Source organism: Palaemon carinicauda, chromosome 39, assembly GCF_036898095.1.
Source record: "Palaemon carinicauda isolate YSFRI2023 chromosome 39, ASM3689809v2, whole genome shotgun sequence".
NCBI lineage: Eukaryota > Metazoa > Arthropoda > Malacostraca > Decapoda > Palaemonidae > Palaemon > Palaemon carinicauda.
The window spans coordinates 26,798,117-26,818,116 of record NC_090763.1 but is presented as its reverse complement, the minus strand read 5'-3'; the positions used below and the strand labels follow the sequence as shown (position 1 = coordinate 26,818,116).

Sequence of the window (20,000 nt, the reverse complement as noted above, 5' to 3'; positions counted from 1 at the left end):
ATAGGTAATTCGGAAACCACACCAACAACAAGAGGCCCAGATAGCCAGTCACAAAGAGGATCTGTATGATGCAAGGGAATGCTAAAATGATTACCACCACCAACCCCACGAACTGGAGCATACTCCCCAATAAACGTATGCACAGTAGCAAGGAAAACTTCCCTCAAAAGAAGTGCATGATACAAATGGGGTGCAGTGAAACACCATCAACAGCAACAAATCCTTTAGCCGTATATGGCTGGAAAACCTTATCAACAGGTCTGGAACAAACACTGGAATTAACAGGCTTCCTGTTAAAAATGCGGCCATCTAGTGTTTAACCTCTACTGGTAGCACACTATAGCGATACCTTGGTAGAGTAAGAGCCATAGTCTTAGCTTCTTTCCTCTTCATCTTAAAGTACTCAGACACTGCTATTTAAACTGCTGCTCTGAGACTTAACATATAAATCAGAATTTGACCTTTGATGTACAACATTAGTATTAGTATGCTTATCAGTGTTCCTATAGTCCTCTGACCTATTAAAGTGTTTTATCATTGGACCTCGACTCCTTTTTGAGCCAGTATGTAATCATCAGCACAGACAGCTGTTTCAGGAAGGGTGGATACCTTTTTCTTATTATTATTATTATCATCACTAATCTGAGGTAGTAAGTTGGCCATGACAATAGCCAGCCGTTGAGATACTGCCGTTAGAGAGTTATTGGATTCTTTGACTGGCCAGACAGTTATGCATTGGATTCCTCTCTCTGGTTACGATTCATTTTTTCTTTGCCTACACATACACCAAATAGTCTGGCTTATTCTTTACAGATTCTCGTCTTTCCTCATACACCTGACAACGCTGATATTACCAAATACTTCTTCACTCAAGGGGCTAATTACTGTACTGTAATTGTTCAGTGGCTACTTTCCTCTTGACAAGAGTAGAAGAGACTCTTTAGCTATGGTAAGCAGCTCTGCTAGAAGGACGCTTCAAAATCAAACCATTGTTCTCTAGTCATGGGTAGTAAGATAGCCTCTTACTATGGTCTAGAGTTCTCTTGCTTGAGGGTACACTTGGGCACACTATTCTATCCTATTTTTTTTCCTTCCTCTTGTTTTTTTTTAAATGGTGTGTTGGGCAGTCTTAATAGAAGAGCCATGGATGCCTGGTGGTTTATCAAAAGGTTGTCTTTTCCTCATCTGATTCTTTTTCTTCTCAAAACCATCCTTGCTGTCCTCCCTTCAGTTGAAGGGACTATCCTGGAGGGTATTTAGCCTTACATGGTGTATCGGCTCCTCCATGTTGACCAGTTTTTCCGACTTTTATTCTATAGTCTATGGGTTTGATCAATCACTATTTATATTTCTGTACATATTGTTTTCGTTATTATTCTTATTAATCTAGTTTTTAAGTATGATGTCTCTTTTTTATTACTATTAATTCTTATGCTGTCTGGAGACATTGAACAAAATCCAGGACCAGTACATCCTAGATTTCGTCAATGACGTCTACTGTATTGCAATATTCATGGTCTTCATGCAAATATTCAAGACCTTACAGTCACGTACAGACAGTATGATATTCTTTTGTGCTCAGAAACTTTGGTTTCTAATATGAGGCACTCATCTGATCTCCTTATAACTGGTTATAAGAAGCCAATAATGTTGAAATGTGATGTAATTCCTAAGGCCAAGGGAATAGCGGTGTATATGAGGACTGAATACCCTGCTTCTCATAAGTCCTACTATGAATGTGTATGTCATGAGATTCAGGTAATAAAAGTTTGTGGCAGGCATAACAACTTCTATTTATGTTCGATCTACCAGAATCCTGACATGGATGATTCTATCTTCGATTGTCTTCTTACCATTCTGGCTAAGATACAAGATTATGATTGAAAGGACTCTGTTGTCTTTGTTGGGGATTTCCATACTCACCATAGGGAGTGGTTGAAAATTTGTTTTTTCTACAGATTACCATGGCTTAAGAGCTTTAGACTTTGCCTCTGAATCAGGCTGGGAGCAAATTATAAGTGAAGCTACTCACAGGACTGGTAACTGCTTGAACCTCGTAGGCTATACACTGACTCTCCTGCTGTTATAACAAGTAAGGTTGGTTTTCCAGTTGGGACATCTGATCATGCCTAGATTTCATTTGTAGAGAACACTGAGTAGCCTGTCCCTGATGTATCATACTCATGTAAGATTTATATGAAATCTCAAGCAGACCGGAATGGGATTTTGCATGATCTTTTGGGCTTGAATTGGTCAAAATTTCATAACAGTGTTGATCTTGTTGTCCCTTCAAATAAGAATCTAGTCAACATAATTGATAGGCGTATCCCTTCTCATGAGCTAAGGTACCGAGTGACGGACAAACCAAGGTTCAATGATGATTGTAGACGTGCTTATTCAGAGAATCCGGAGGCTTATCATTTTTGGAAGGGTAACAGATCAGATTTGACCTGGAAAAACTATACTAAGCTTAGAGCTTTTGCTCAGAGAGTTTATGCTTCAATTGAAAAGGAATACCACCTAACCATAAAAGAAACCCTTCTTTAATTAAACCAGATGGCTCAGTCACTCATTGTCCAAAGGAAAAGGCAACCCTTTTGGCAGATGTGTTTGATAATAAGCAAAGTAATGAGAAACTCGAGCTTCCTTATTCCTGTTTTCTTGAGGCTAAACTAACTAGTTTAGCTCTCCGATCTCGTATAATCAAAGCTCTCTCGATGGACCTTGGTGCTTATGGAGGTATAGACCCAAATGGTATTTTTCCTTTGTTTTTTTTATAAAGCTTGCAGATTTCTTAGCTCCAAAGTTATCTGTTATTTTGCGCAAGTTAGCAACAAGAGGAGCTTTTAGCACTTGTTGGAGAATTGGTAATATTACTCCACTCTAAATGTGTTTGTGGTAGCTCAAGTCCAACTGATTACCGCCCTATATCCATAACTCCCATATTTTTTTAAGTTTTTTAACGTCTTCAAGCAAAACGTCTTAATAGGTTTGCTGAGGGTAATCATCTGTTCTCTGGTTTGCAATTTGGTTTTCGTAAAGGCTATGGAGCATGTTATGCCCTTCTTACCATCTCCAATGATGTACAGAAATCCCTTTATTGTGGTCAGGAATTTTGTATGAGTGGCCTTGATTATAGTGGTGCCTTTGACCGTATTATTCATGAGGCCCTTGTTCTCAAACTCAAACAATTGGGAGTGGGTGGGTCGTTTTTTAGCATTATAATTGAATTTTCAAGTAGTAGATCTCAAAGAGTTGTTGTTGATGGGCACCATAGTGAGTATGGGACTGTGATATCTGGTGTTCTACAGGGTAGTGTTCTTGGCCCATTACTTTTCATAATATATACACATGACATGTGGTTTGACCTAGAAAACAAGCTTGTTTGCATCAATGCCATCACCTGGATGTAGATCTGGGGTTGCTGAATCCCTTAATAGAGATTTGGCTGAAATTAGTGCATAGTACAAATTATGGGGTATGAAGTTGAATCCTAACAAAACTCAAAGTATGATTGTAAGTAGATGAAGGACAGTGGCTCCTCAACATCCGGATCTCATCATTAATAATATTTCTTCAACTTTGTATGACTATTTTAGAATTCTAGGTGTGATTTTCGACAACAAATTTATTTGTGAGAAACACTTTAGGTCTGTGTCTTCAATTGCGCAAAAATTGGCTTATTGAGAAAGTCTTTCAAGATTTTCGGTAATCAATCTATTCTGAAGAAGTGTTTTAATTCTTTCATTCTACCTTGTTTCGAATACTGTTCTCCTGTCTAGTCTTCAGCTGCTGATTCTCATCTTAATTTGTTGGACAGGAACTTACGGTCTATTATATTTCTTATTCTTGATCTGGATATTAATCTTTGGCACCGTCGTTCAATTAGTTCTTTATGCATGATGCATAAGATTTTTTTTTTTTTTTTATTCTGACCATCCTTTACATTCAGATCTCCCTGGACAGTTCCATCCTATTCATAATACTGGGTATGCAGTTAATTCTAATTGTCAGGCCTTCGCTATCATGAGGTTCAATACTGCACAGTATTCTAGAAGTTTTATTCCAACTGTGACCAAATTGTGGAATGATCTTCCTAATCGGGTAGTTGAATCGGTAGAACTTCAAAAGTTCAAACTTACAGCAAATGCTTTTATGTTGAACAGGCTGACATGTCTTTTTATAGTTTATTAATGAAATATCTGTTTTGATGTTGTTTCTGTTTCTAAAATATCATATTTCAGTTGCTCATTATTTCTCAGATTATTTATTTATTTCCTTATTTCCTTTCCTCACTGGGCTATTTTTCTCTTTTGGAGCCCTTGGGCTTAGAGCATCTTGCTTTTCCAACTACGGTTTCAGCTTAGCTAATAATAATAATAATAATAATAATAATAATAATAATAATAATGATAATGATAATAATAATAATAATAATAATAATAATAATAATAATAATAATAATAATAATAATAATAATAATAATAATGGAAGCATAGACTTCTGACAACATATACAGCCGGCGGCCCCCCGTTTTTATTTCTTTTTATTTATTTATTTTTTTTTTTGCCGACCACTCACAATTCTTTTTAGCTCTTCTCTCAAAACGGGCAAAATATTCATAAAAAAAATTTTTTATTAAAAGGAGGCACAACTCTATATAATTCATTGAGAAAACTCCGTGTTCTTGTAATATGTTAATCGAGATTAAAAGTCTTGGTTACTATTGAGACCTGTCCTAATTTTCACAAGTTCCTAGTAATATATGTATATATATATATATATATATATATATATATATATATATATACATATATATACATATATAAATATATTTATACACACACACACACACACATATATATATATATATATATATATATATTTATACACACACATGTATATATGTATATGTATATATATACAGTATATATATATATATATATATATATATATATATATATATATATATATATTCAGATATGTGTATTATTATTATCATTATTATTTTTATTATTATTATTATTATTATTATTATTAATATTATCATTATCAATATTATTATTATTATTATTATTATTATTAATAATAATATTATTATTATTATTATTATTATTATTAACTAAGCTACAATCCTAGTTGGAAGAGCAGGATGCTATAAGCCCAAGGGCTCCGAGATACAAAATTTGGTGCAAATGCTTTTCGGTTGAGCAGATTAACTTACTATCGTTTCGTAAAGGTCACATTAATTATCTAACGGGTTACGTTGATATTCATTTTTCCAATTCTATTTGTACATTTCAATTAATTTACTCCACTGGGCTAATTTCAGTATTGGGGCCCACACGATCGTAGTAGGCCTATTTGGTTTTTCTAACTAGGGTTGTAGCATGTGTAATACTAATAATAAGCCTATTATTATTATTATTATTATTATTATTGTTATTATTATTATCATTATTATTAACTAAGCTACAACCCTAGTTGGAAAAGCAGAATTCTATAAGCCAAAGGGCTCAAACAGTGAAAAATAGCCCAGTGAGGAAAGCAAATTAAGAAATAAATAAACTACAAGATAAGTAATGAACAATTAAAATAAAATATTTCATGAATAGTAACATTAAAATGAAACCATTTTTCACATTATCATTATCTTTATCATGACTGTTGTTATTGTAATTATGATCCTAATTATTATTTTTATTATTATTTTGGCATTCCTTTTTTAAATGTGTTGTAAAAAGTATTAATTAGCCCAACAAGTTTCCTCAGAAAATAAAATCCATATTCAAGAAAACATCACCAAGTGAAACACATTGAGAGTATAATTGGCATAAGAAAAAATAAGAGTAAAGCTTATATAAATTAATTGACTATTAATAATAAAGTTATGAATGACTCAGTAAGGAATGAATAAGAGAAAGGACATAAACGGATGAGGGTATTAGGCCTATGCGTAAATTCTGTAGCATTATTATTCGATAGATGTTTTTCCATTAAAAACTTGTTTACAAATAAGCCTTTGCTACAGGTGTGAACGAGAGGAAGCAACGAATCAACGTTGGTTTTACTGAGTATTTCGGCGGGTGAAGTTCGAGTCAAGTCCAGTCTTGAGCATTTTGTAGTGAAGTGGTAAGCCCCCATTTTTCGAAGGCCTTTGGCAGTACATTGTTTTTATTTCCGTGATAAGGTATGGCGTTTTTGTGTAGTGTTTAAAGCGTTATTCACAGTCTTGTATCTGAGCCTGACCTTGAGGTAGCATGACCTATGTAGATTCACCTCGGCATTGTTGCAGCATATGGTTCTTATCGGAGCTCGGATGTCTCCATGACGTCTAGCAATCGAGCGATATATGACCTAATCATGATCTGAACGGTGCTTGTTATGCAAGGCAGAAGAGTGATGATGTATGGAAGAGTCTCTGGCCAATCAAAATTGGTCAATATGGTAGCAGTGTCAAGTGATGGGGGTTGAAATTTCACAGGTGTTGAGCCACTTGTTAGGAGGTGTGGGGGTATAAATGTAACGAGGGTATGGATGTCACAGGCAGCCCGATCAATGCTGGTGAACAGGAGCATGACATTCCTGTGTCGGCTTCATGCAAGTCTAGATCTGATGCGAAAGTCGTTCCTTATTTTTACCAATTTAAGCATTACTCATAAAACATATGGTGGAAATAACACTCCAAACGAGAAGTATGTCAGTCTCCGCTATATCCATGAAAGCATATAACTTTATTATCGAAAACTGTCTGTCGTAAATTAGTAAGCTAAGGAAATAGCAGGTTGCTTAGTTACATAATACATTACACACACTCACACACACACACACACACACACACACACACACATATATATATATATATATATATATATATATATATATATATATATATATCATGGGAGGAATAGCCAAAGGTGATAGATTTGAATAAAGCAGAAATGCAGGACTGAAAATGAATATGAGTAAAACGAACAAGTAAGGGTTAAGGACAAATTTATAGAGTTTGTTAATGAATATAGGTAATTATAACAAACAGCAGTTTTTCTCCATGGCATGATAACGAAAGGATAAAAATGGGATGGAGATCTATTGATAAACAAAATGTGATTATGAAAACTAAAATGCCACTTTCTCTAAAATGAAAAATATCTAATCAGATGGTCTTATCAGTATCAACTTATGAATCATAAACTTGGAGTCCTACTAAAGCCTTAGAACATAAGCTAGTTACAACTCAAAGAGCTATGGAAAGAATAGTGATGGGAATAATTCTAAGAGACAGAAAAAGAGTAACATGGATACATGAGGCAACTGAAGTAGAGGATATTTTAATAAGATGTAAAAAATAGATATGGGTAGGGCTTATAATGAGAATGACAGATAAGAGATGGATATCAAGGATAACAGAATTGTATCTTAGAGATTGCATAAGAAGCAAGTGATTGAAGAGATGATATTAGATTGACGAACCATGAAAAATGGCGTGTATAGACTGGCATAGAAAGAATATAGATAAATGCCAGTGAAAGAACATGTCAGGCCTTTGTTCCTGCAATGAACTATATTCGGATTTTATATGTATATATATATATATATATATATATATATATATGTATATATATACATATATATGTATATATATATATATATATATATATGTGTGTGTGTGTGTGTGTGTGTAAGACTAGCGAATTACGTAAATTCCCGAACTCCAGAATTCACCTGTTTTATATTACATAAATCTGATACATATGAGAAATACCACTGAGATCTGAGAAAATTACGCAACTCCCAGACGGTAATATGTATGATCTCTGAATGTCTAAAAGGTCTCTTTACTTTACACTTAAAACAAAACTGTATGGTTATTTTACTTGAACTACTCTAAAACCAACCTCATACATCTGTTTTTAGTCAGGGGATACGAACAAAGCACAGAAAAAATATTGGTAATCGAAATAATACACTTTACAAATATAAATATATTCTATAAGAAATAACAACAATTCAAAAGGATTAACACCTAAAATAAATCACTCAAAATATTAAATCTGAACTAAACCTTAGACTAAGACAAAGAAATTATACTCTATAAAAAATATACAATCATTTGTTTCACCGGAAGTTAATTTATGAAAATACTTAATTTTGACAATTGATGAATAAACAAAACTTTAACACTTATAGAAAATAAATCAGAATTACACTTACAGGTACTTAACTGATATTCTCACGTCCTTTAGCTCACACAAGATTACCTAACGGTTAAGCAAAATCAATACACTTCACTATTTAACCTAATATCAGAGGGCCAGTTACAAAAATCTATATTAAAAAATGTAGTAACATTAACATACTACACTTTTAACTTATGCATACAATAATATCACCAATGTTTGATTCAACACTATACACGGTATATGTTGGAAAAAAAAAATAACTTCTCAAGTTTGAGAGGATACACTATGCACGCTTAAGAGGAGAGATATATGTTAGGTAAAAAACATACAAATGCTTAAACCTCTAGGAGAGGAACTCACCTTACGACCTGGCTATATACCTCTTAAATACACAAATGAAATACATGAATAAATATTCTCTCTACACTAGACCAGCTTCGTAAAATATATATATATATATATATATATATATGTATATATATACATATATATATATATATATATATATATATATATATATGTGTGTGTGTGTGTGTGTGTGTGTATGCTTCTGATACATCATGCTGTATATACGCTTATAGCATTCTTCTTTTCCATCTAGTGTTGTAGCTTAGCAGGTAGTAATAATAATAATAATAATAATAATAATAATAATAGTCGATTTCGGATAGCTAAAGGAGTAAGATTATTGACACATGATAGTGATGGTGATGACTCATCATTTTAGTTGGCCTTATAAATAGAAAGTAACTACGTCTTTTGGTGAAGAAAAAAAATAATCCAATACTATAAATATGCTGACCTCAAATATTTGCCTTAACTATATATACATTAGGAAGGTTTTCTTTCATAGAACATTTCAAGTGTGTTAATGTGGTCCTCTGTATTTGTTATTTTTTTCGGCAAAATTTTAAATCAATTATATATCTAAGATGAAGTCACATCTGTTTATTTGCAGTCATACCGACAGAATATAGGCAATACTTTATTTTGATTATTCGTTATGCATCATATCGTTTATCTATTTTCTTATTTCTTTTCCTCATTGTTGGAGCCCTTGGGATTATAGCATCTTACTTTCCCAACTAGGATAGTAACTTAGCTAATAATAATAATAATAATAATAATAATAATAATAATTTTATATTTTATTATGAAACACATTTACAATCTAATCTCAATAAAAAAGAGTATTCATATATTTTCTCCAGTGCGTAAATCCAAAGTTTATGCGATTCTTAACGTCATGGGTAGTTGGAATAAACCTAAGAGACACTGAAAGATTTCTTTCGTGACCCAAAGTTTAACATCTGTTACATCGATATCGAATAATCACCTCAGGTGAGCCTTGCGAACCAAACACTTGTTTTCACAGGCCGATCATGGTTGAGATGCAAATGGGGGTGGGGGTGGGGGAGGGGGTAACACTGCTGATGATCGACTGATAAGTAACAGCTTAAAACACGTTGAATATTAACATGGAAGAAGGGGGGGGGGGGGGCGGGGGAGTTGGTTCTGAAAAATCAAGTAAAGATCTGAAAAGTAGGCCTAGGTGCAGCTATAGGCCGAAGGAATATGTAACGAGCATTTTGTGATGAAACCATATTTTAACCCTGCCTAGACCGTGGATGAAACAGACATCTTAAGCGGGTACAGACCGGCTCTCTCTCTCTCTCTCTCTCTCTCTCTCTCTCTGCATTGCATAAATGATTAACTATCATTCTTCGACTTGTGAAATTCCTATTAGCCCTAAAGCCCTCCCTGTTTGTGATGTTTTCCTATCGTGAACACACGGCAACTTTTTCACCGGATGTCTCCCCTGCCGAAGAGCCTTCCTGGTCCCACCGCTGAGCCATATTGTGTGATTTCCGCAACTCAATAAATTAATCTCCGGATGTCATATATAGATACATAATGCAAGGAGAGAACTTCTGGATTGATGCCGTAATCTCTCTCTCTCTCTCTCTCTCTCTCTCTCTCTCTCTCATCGTTTGTGAGCCACCACGTGGTACTAGCTTCCATCCTCGTAACTACTTCCAAATTAAAGTTGTGGGAGGAGGAATTGACAGCTGTCTGTCAGTAGATGGAAGACACAAGAAGTCATGCGTCCACGAACAAAGCACTTTTGTTTTGTAACGACAATGCGTATAGATACGCACACAATGACAGCTTGTGCACATGCACACACTCATTGGTGCATTATTATTATTATTATTATTATTATTATTATTATTATTATTCAGGCTACAAACCTGGTTGGAAAAGCAAAATGATACAAGCACGTTAATGTAATATAACATAAATGGAGTAGATAAATGGTTTCATGTATTATAAAGGCAATACACTGATTATAAATACATATATATATATATATATATATATATATATATATATATATATATATATATTACATGATATGGCTCCCTAAGTCTGAGCATTAAAAAATATTATACTATGGCTCGTGACTGGGAACCAAACATATAATATTATATATATTACGACTGGCAAGTTAATCAACCTCTCATATTCCTAACTTACTCGTTTGCTTTTACATTAGAAATTGTTACACTTTAAAATAATAATACACGAATTCTGAGACAGTTAAATAACTCACAGAAAGCAATATATAAAACACTGAATGTCCAAAGGTCTCTTAAGTATACTCAAATAAACTGGGTAATTACTTGCTAGTATTACTAAAACGTATTTAACTTACTGTGGTTCCTAAGAGGAATAGAGTGGAATCTGGTTCCAAATAATGATGACTGGAATAATACAATCTTTACAAAAATAAATATATTCTATATAAATTACAACACTTTCAATGCAATTTACACAATAATGAAATAATTCACGGGAAAAAATTAAATCTTAAAACTTAGATTGAGACAAAAAATGTTACGATCTGAAAATTATATAAGAGCTTGTCTTGAACTATTATATCTGTATAAACCTTAGTCAAACAAAAGAAATAAAATGAAAAATCATACAAAGCTTGAAATAATTCTGAATAATACAATATTCACATTGACACTTAATGAATAATAGACAACCAGATCACATTACAAAATCTATACTTCCTACAGGGCCGTTTACAAAAAGCGTTATACAATGCCAACACTCACACTAATACAATGAATTCAAAATCACCTTTTATTCTTGGGTATCTTTTCGACAATTGCTTTGGGGCACCGAGTCACTTAGGAGAGGACACACAAACGTACTGAACACTTTAAAAAACAATACACTTGGTTACGGGCGTGAATGAGAGAGGGAGAGGGGAAGAGGCTGTCTTCAGGCTGCAGTTCTTTATCTTGATCTCTATCTGACTCTAACACAACCTTGGGTCACCTTTATATGAAATCTAACTGCTTCCAGAAGGTTCAAGGATCGAGGTCTGGTAGCGTGGGGGCTATTCCAAGTGTCAATGTTGCCAAATATTACTCTCCCAAACGCTACTCACACCGTGCCAGATGGCTCTCACTATCAGCTAGCTCTGCTCACCCTTTGTCGCCAAAATAAAAAAAAGATAACCTCCTCTCACCAGGATTTCGCAACGTTTCTAAAGCACATGGTAGAGAATCTTCCAAAGCACATGTTCTTAATATTCTCTCTCAAACATGATGCAATACATAATAGAATATAAAAGAACATTACCTAAGCCCTTGTTCATATCTTGCACAAATCCTACAACATTTTCAAATAGACGACGTAAGACTTCGTAGCAAACATATGTGAAATAAAAAAGCTAACTCTTAGAAATATCGTAAATTTACATATACAAACTCGGATAAATAATACAATGAAATCAATGATGAAGGTCTTACGTAATTTACATAAAATACCTCTATCTATATGAGAAGGGTTCATTTTATGGGTAGGGTATCATCTCTTCAATGCACAAGTGAAAACAATTTATGAAATATAAATTAAATTATCAATAAACTATGATATTTAATCTTCACTAGACCAGCTTCATATGATATATATATATATATATATATATATATATATATATATATATATATATATATTAAAATTAATCACTGAGTTGGTTGGCTGTATATTTGCCTTGCAATATATGAGATACAGGCTTTCAAACAGCTGTTAGCAAAATTTATATAATCCAGACACTTTGTATTACACGACTCAACAATGCCTTTTAAAAACCACCATGCTGTCTACGTATTATTCCCCTTTTATTTCCCACTAAATATTTAAGTACCGTAATACCTGGCCCCTATGCGTCCAGACATGGATGATTCTATCTTCGATTGTCTCCTTACCATTATGGCCAATATACAAGATGATAGAAAGGCCTCTTTTATCTTTGTTGGTGATTTCAATGCTCACCATAGGGAGTGGTTAAGTTCTGGTTCTCCTACCAATTGCCATGACTTAAGAGCTTTAGACTTTGCCTCTGAATCAGGCTGGGAGCAAATCATAAGTGAAGCTACTCACAGGTATGGTAACTGCTTGGACCTCATACACTACGACTCTCCTGCCGTTATAACAAGTAAGGTTAGTTCTCCAGTTAGGACATCTGATCATGCCTTGATTTCATTAGTAGTGAAGACTGAGCAGCCTATCCCTGATGTATCATACTCATGTAAGATTTATATTAAATCTCTGGCAGATTGGAATGGGATTTTACATGATCTTTTTGGCTTGCATTGATCACAATTGTATAGTAGTGTTGGTCTTGTTGTCCCTTTGAATAAGAATCTAGTCAACATAATTGATAGAAGTATCCCTTCTCGTGTGCTAAGGTACCGAGTGAAGGACTAACCATGGTTCAATGATGATTGTAGACGTGCTTATTTGGAGAAGCAGAAGGCCTATCATCTTTGGAAGGGTAACAGATCAGACTTGACCTGGAAAAACTATACTCAGCTTAGAGCTTTTGCTCAGAGAGTTTATGATTCAACTGAGAAGGTATACAATTTAACCATAAAAGAAACCATTTCTGGTACAACATAATAGGTGGACTACCTTTAAATCTGCACTCTTTGGTGTAGTTGCAACAGTTCCTCCTTTACATAAACCAGATGGCTCTGTCACACACTGTCCAAAGGAAAAGGCAACCCTTTTGGCAGATGTGTTTGACAATAAGCAAAGTAATGAGAAACTCAAGCTTCCTCATTCCTGTTTTCCTGAGGCTAAACTAACTAGTTTAGCTTTCCGATCTCGTATAATTAAAGCTCTCTCGATGGACCTTGGTGCTTATGGAGGTGTAGACCTAAATGGTATTTTTCCTTTGTTTTTTTTTATAAAGCTTGCAGATTTCTTAGCTCCAAAGTTATCTGTTATTTTGCGCAAGTTAGCAACAAGAGGAGATTTTAGCACTTGTTGGAGAATTGGTAATATTACTCCACTATGTAAATGTGTTTGTGGTAGCTCAAGTCCAACTGATTACCGCCCAATATCCATAACTCCCATAAGTTTTTAATGTCTTCAGGCAAAACGTCTTAATAGGTTTGCTGAGGGTAATCATCTGTTCCCTAGTTTGCCATTTGTTTTTCGTAAAGGTCTTGGAGTATGTGATGCCCTTCTTACCACCTCCAGTGCTGTACAGAAATCCCTTGATTGTGATCAGGAAGTTCGTATGATTGGCGTTGATTTTAGTGCTGCCTTTGACCATTTTAATCATGAGAACTTTGTTCTCAAACTCAAACAGTTGGGAGTGGGTGGATCGTTTCTTAGCATCATTATTGAATTTTTAAATGATAGATCGCAACGAGATGTTGTTGATGGTCACTATAGTGAGTATAAGAATGTGATATCTGGTGTTCCACAGGGTAGTGTTCTTGGCCCATTACTTTTCATACTATATAAACATGACAGGTGGTTTGGCCTAGAAAACAAGCTTGTTGCATATGCAGATGATGATACTCTCTTTACATCAATTCCATCTCCTTAATGTAGATCTGGGATTGCTGAATCCCTTAATAGAGATCTAGCTAAAACTAGTGCATTGTGCAAAATATTGGGGTATGAAGTTGAATCCTAACAAATGTCAAAGTATGATTTTAAGTAGGTCAAAGACAGTGGCTCCTCAACATCCGGATCTCATCATTGATAATGTTTCTTTAACTTTGTATGAGAAACACATTAGGTCTGTGTCTTCTTCAATTTCACATAAAATTAGCTTATTGAGAGAGTCTTATAAGATTTTCGGAGATCAATCTATTCTGAAGTATTTTAATTCTTTCATTCTACCTTATTTCGAGTATTGTTCTCCTATCTTATCTTCAGCTGTTGATTCTCATCTTAATTTGTTGGACAGGAACTTACGGTCTATCAAATTCTTTATTCCTGATCTAGATATTAATCTCTAACACCGCTATTCAATTAGTTCTTTATGCATGTTGCATAAGATTTATTTTTTAATTCTGACCATCCTTTACATTTAGATCTTTCCGGACAGTTTCATCTTGTTCGTAATGCTAGGCATGCCATTAATTCTAATAGTTAGGCCTTCTCCATCATAGGATTCAATTCTACATAGTATTCTAGAAGTTTTATTCCAGGTATGACCAAGTTGTGGAATGATCTTCCTAATCGGGTAGTTGAATCAGTAGAACTTCAAAAGTTCAAACTTGTTTTTATGTTGAACAGGCTATCATAAGTCATTTTATAGTATATATACTGTATATGAAATATCCGTTTTAATGTTGTTAATGTTTTTAAAATATTTCAATTTAATTGATCTTTACTTCTTATATCCTTTATTAATTTCCTTTCCTCACTGGGCTATTTTTTCCTGTTGGAGACCTTTGGCTTATAGCATCTTGCTTTTCCAACTAGGGCTGTAGCTTAACTAATAATAATAATAATAATAATAATAATAATAACCTTCCGCTACTTGGATTAGAGTTCTCTTGCTTGAGGGTACTCTCGGGCACACTATTCTATCTTATTTCTTTTCCTCTTGTTTTTTAAGTTTTTGTAGTTTATATATAAATTCATGTCATTGATACTGTTTTACGTAATTGTTAATTACTTCAACTGTAGTTTATTGTTTCCGTATTTCCTTTTCTCCCTGGTCTATTTTCCTTGTTGGAGCCCTTGGGCTTATAGCATCTTGTTTTTCCAACTGGGGTTGTAGTTTAGCTAATAATGATTAATAATAATAATAATAACAACTAGGGTTGCAGCTTGCCTAGTAACAACAACAGCAATAATAATAATGATAATAATAATAATAATAATAATAATAATAATAATAATAATAATAATAATGATAATAATAATAATCAGCGTCATTAACGAACCTAAACAAATACTGCTGTTCGTGTCTTATTCTGTATAGATGCTCAAGGAAAGACTTTTCAGGCCACCCATAGAATGTTTTCTTATCCCCTCATATAAAATCTCCATACACATAAAGGCTTCACATCTGAATACATTTCAGTGAGCCTCGTCTCGGTAGATGCGTCAGTGTGGTCTAACAAAGCGTGAAAAATTGCAAGACAATTACTTGTAAGACTAATATCCTTCTCCCTCTTCTCACTTCCTGCTTTCTACCTAATTAACGATATCATCCATGCGGTGCGGGGACGTTATTTTCGGGACTGACGTCATCTGGCCAATCAATCACTAGAACAAGCGCGAAGGGAAAAATCACTGAATTGTAGGTTACTTGAATAATGTAAAGTTTGTTAAAGACGTTTGTACAATAAACTTTGTTGCATAGATGTGTAATTTTTATTCATTGATTTCATTAGTATTGATTCGATCTATATTTTTATGAAACACTAAATTCAGATCTGTATTTTGGTATGGAACAATTTTGAAATCAACGTAAATTATTAAAATGTACTTGTATCATTTTAATAAAAAAAATGTAGGTTACTGAAAAGTTTAAATTATGTTTACACTGAGTTTACGAACAATTACCGCGATTAGTAAGAACACAGACCAGGTTTTGTTGGTTTGTGGTAAGAATAACAACACGAAAAAGAACAGCAACAATAATAAATGAATATATTTTTTATCATGAATGACTCATTAACAATATGATCAAGAGATATATTGGAATGTGAGTATCCCAAGGATCGGTGCACACTGACCTTGAAATAATACTTTTTCAAGGTCAGATGTCGCGGGAAAGGCTATTTCCTGCTGCAATAGCTCACACACCGGCACAGCCTTAATTTCGAGGGTCACGCTAGGTCACTAGGTGGCTTGTTAACTGCAGTCTGCAGCGCTGTCATAGTTCACTTGAGTTTTAGGGTACTTTCTGGATTAATGGTAGGGAAAAATCTCATCTATAACGAAAAACGAAAACTATGAGTTCCAACAAATTACTTCGTGAATATCACGTTGAGGTAAGGCCTAGGCAATACTTATTTTTCTTCTTCTTCTTCTTATTATTATTATTTCTATCATTATTACGAATTGATTGTCTTCCTTACTAAATGCATTCTAACAAGACAATGAGAATGTGTAGTTTCTTCTTTTCATTATATATTGCATAAATTTTCTTTTCCCGAAGCCTTCAGTAATATGTACGTAAGCAGGTAGTATTCCGAAAGCTAAATTTTTCGTTGTTTACGGTACCCATATTTAGATTTTTTTTTCTTCAAAAAAAAAATAAAGAAATAAATAAACATGATGAGATCAGTAGGACAAGTTATCATATGACCTATAAAATAATATCAATATCTCAGAGAACAGGAGTCAACACAACTTGATGCATTATATAAAACAGAGACTGAATCGACAGTTATTCTGCTCATCTCATATTTTTTACGACTTTGGCGTACAAGAAGAGTAACAAGTCTTCAGCGTATAAGAAGAGTAACAAGACTTGAGCGTATAAGGAGAGTAAAAAGACTTAACGTATTTGACTGACGATCAATGTTATGTGGTGAATCCGAGTGAAATGCAACAGCGTTCTCTTGGCGATAGCCATTAACATGTTACGCAACAGGGATGATGATTGCTGAACAAAGTAAGATGTGGGTATGAACTACTACTACTACTACTACTACTACTGCATATGATTACATCCATACACCTCTTACGAACAGAAGAAAAAGCAACATAATTATCAAACTTATTGGGAAATTGGAATCTTACAAACCAACAAATGTTAAGGGTAGCCTATTGGTTGCAAGTCAAAAGATATCCATCATTCTTCTGACGGTATTATCCGTTCATCGAATGATCTGCCAGAAAGTAACATTATTCGCATTGTGCGTTATTTCACTCTTAGTTTTTACTCGATGATCAAGGCTAAACATCTTAGCATATGGAAGGTCCATCAACCGAATTTAGTCTCTTGCGCAATCTTGCCCGTGAAATGTTCATTCTGACTCACGTGTTACCATCATACGATTTTCGCTCCATTTCGTTCACGATTTCCTTCCTACTCCTAAAAATATAAATAACATAGTTACAAGTAGGGATTTAATTTTAAAATAATTTCGTTATTATGATAATAATATAGGAGTTGAATATACTGAGTAATAAAGGAAGATCTTTTGAACTAAGGTAAGTTAAGTGTTTCACGCATTTACTTCATTAGCTGCGAAAAATTATGGAAACAAAATGAAACAATGCAGAGAAAGAGACCATTGGGCGCTTAGCAGACGCCGCCTTGGCTGCTTCAGGGTTTGTTTATATTCAGTTACAGTGTCAGTAGAGAGTTTTATATAAGTACTATTTAAACTCAAATAAATAATTAGACAATATTTGAAGTTTAATAAAAAATTAGTAAATGATATGATATATAATTCAGATATATTTGAGAATTATTTTTTATTTATATATCGTGTTTGAGTAAAATAACATGGGCTCTAATATGATGTTTTCATCCGGGAGGTTCACCTGCGCGCGAGCCATGATAGCCATCGATGGATCGTCTAATTCAAAATTCTGGTGAGTGTTAGTGAAGTTTCGCTTTGAATTATCAACACAGAGTGCTCAAATGCAACTGTCACAGCCATATAACAACGACTATTGACATGTGGTTTTATTGATATAGTTGTCACGGACAGTTGCACGAAATGGCGGGAGAATATAGTGTTTAAAACAGCGCGGGAAAGGCTACGGGGTTGAGGTAGGTTGAAGCTACTTCTATGGCGGCCGCTTCTGGCATAATTAGCTTCTCAACCGCATTCAGTTTTTAATTTTTAAGCCTCGTTATTTTAAAAATGAGTTTTGTTTCACTCCAGATCGGTTTAGTTTAATTATGAAGTGTGTCTGAATCGTATGTTATACATGTGGGAAGGGTGCATAGCACCAGCGTTGGTGAAGTGTTTCAGTGCATAATTTCTTGTCATCAATTTAATCACGGTAGTAAAAGGCTCGAAGCACCCTGTAAACATTAGATACATTTCATATTACTGCTTTGGGAAGGAAATTTATTAGCATTCAAGACCGTATTTCTAAATGTCAGTACAGTAATGACTGGCGGCAAACCATTGAAGTGATTTAAATCTAGAAGGAAAAAAACCCGTTATGAAATGTTCCCGGGTAGATGATCATTTTTGCTTTTGTGGATGCATGGTGTTTGGAAGTATGTAAGTGAACGCAATTTCTTTTTTTGGAATTTGTTTATATACTTATGTTTTTTTATTTGTCGTTACTAGAAGATAGCTACTATGCTCCATTTTGCCTGCAGCACACACATACACACACACACACACACACACATATATATATATATATTTATATATATTTATATATATATTTATATATATATATATATGTATTATATATATATATATATATATATATATTTATATATACATGCATATATATATAATATATGTATATATTTATTTATTTGTCGTTACTAGAAGGTAATTGTTCTGCCCCATTTTGTCTGCATCACACACACACACACACACACACACATATATATATATATATATATATATGTATGTGTATGTATGTATATATGTATATATACACATACATACATGCACATTTATATTTGTATGTATGCATGTGTATATATATATATATATATATATATGTATGTGTGTGTGTGTGTGTGTAATTACATATACATAAGTGGCATTGTCATGTTAGCCCTGTATTTAACTTAATATTGTCAGAGAAATTCAACTTCTCATTTTACAGTGTAGTTTTAAATTTTAATGTTTGTTTTTAAAAATGAGATATGATTAATTTTTAGAAGAGCTTTATCATGAAAACTGTGATATAGAATATTACTGATAATATTAAGTATATATGTATTTTCTCAAATGGAATATTTTAGTTCCTGAAATTATTTTATATTTAATTTGTTTAGTCTTGTGTGTTTTTGAATTGTGACTGCTTGTTTACAAAGTATAGAGTTGCACTCATTGCTGCAAAGGCAGTATTATTAATCAGTTTTCAAGAAGGCATTTTGGATCAAGAGAAGCATCTGTAAGATGATTATGGTGTAACAAAAGCAGTTCAAGAATTACAATTGAAGTTTTTGATGAAAATATATAATTTTTTTTTTATGAAAATTATTTTTATTCGGTATGGTGTAAATAAGAGTGCATTTTTTTTTCTGTCACTTTTTAATTAAGAATAATAGATTTTTTTTTCTTTCATCTTGAGCTAGAGAAATGCTTGTGGTGGGAAATGCTTTACTTTATTAATTTCATAATTGTGATTCTGAAGAGATAACGATATATTACGCAATTAATTTTACTCCAAAATCAAACCATTGTTTTCTTTTCTAGTCTGGGGAATTGCCATAGCCTCTGTACCATGGTCTTTCCACTGTCTTGGGTTAGAGATATCTTGCTTGAGGGTACACTCGAGCACCCTATTCCATCTTATTTCTCTTCCTCTTGTTATTTTCAAGTT

The 20,000-nt window shown here is 33.6% G+C and overlaps 1 protein-coding gene across 4 annotated transcripts in view; it reads left to right on the top strand.

Moving 5' to 3' along the window:
* The window catches only part of LOC137631100 (CTD small phosphatase-like protein 2), a 177,283-nt gene that overhangs the window by 54,804 nt on the left and 102,479 nt on the right, over window positions 1–20,000 (top strand). The window contains exon 2 of one of the 4 annotated variants that reach the window (XM_068362735.1): window positions 18,012–18,068. The exons of 1 other annotated variant lie outside the window; for it this stretch is intronic. In XM_068362735.1, the coding sequence (XP_068218836.1) occupies window positions 18,012–18,068 (57 nt within the window). 2 more of the 4 variants (XM_068362740.1, XM_068362737.1) reach the window with 2 other exon arrangements.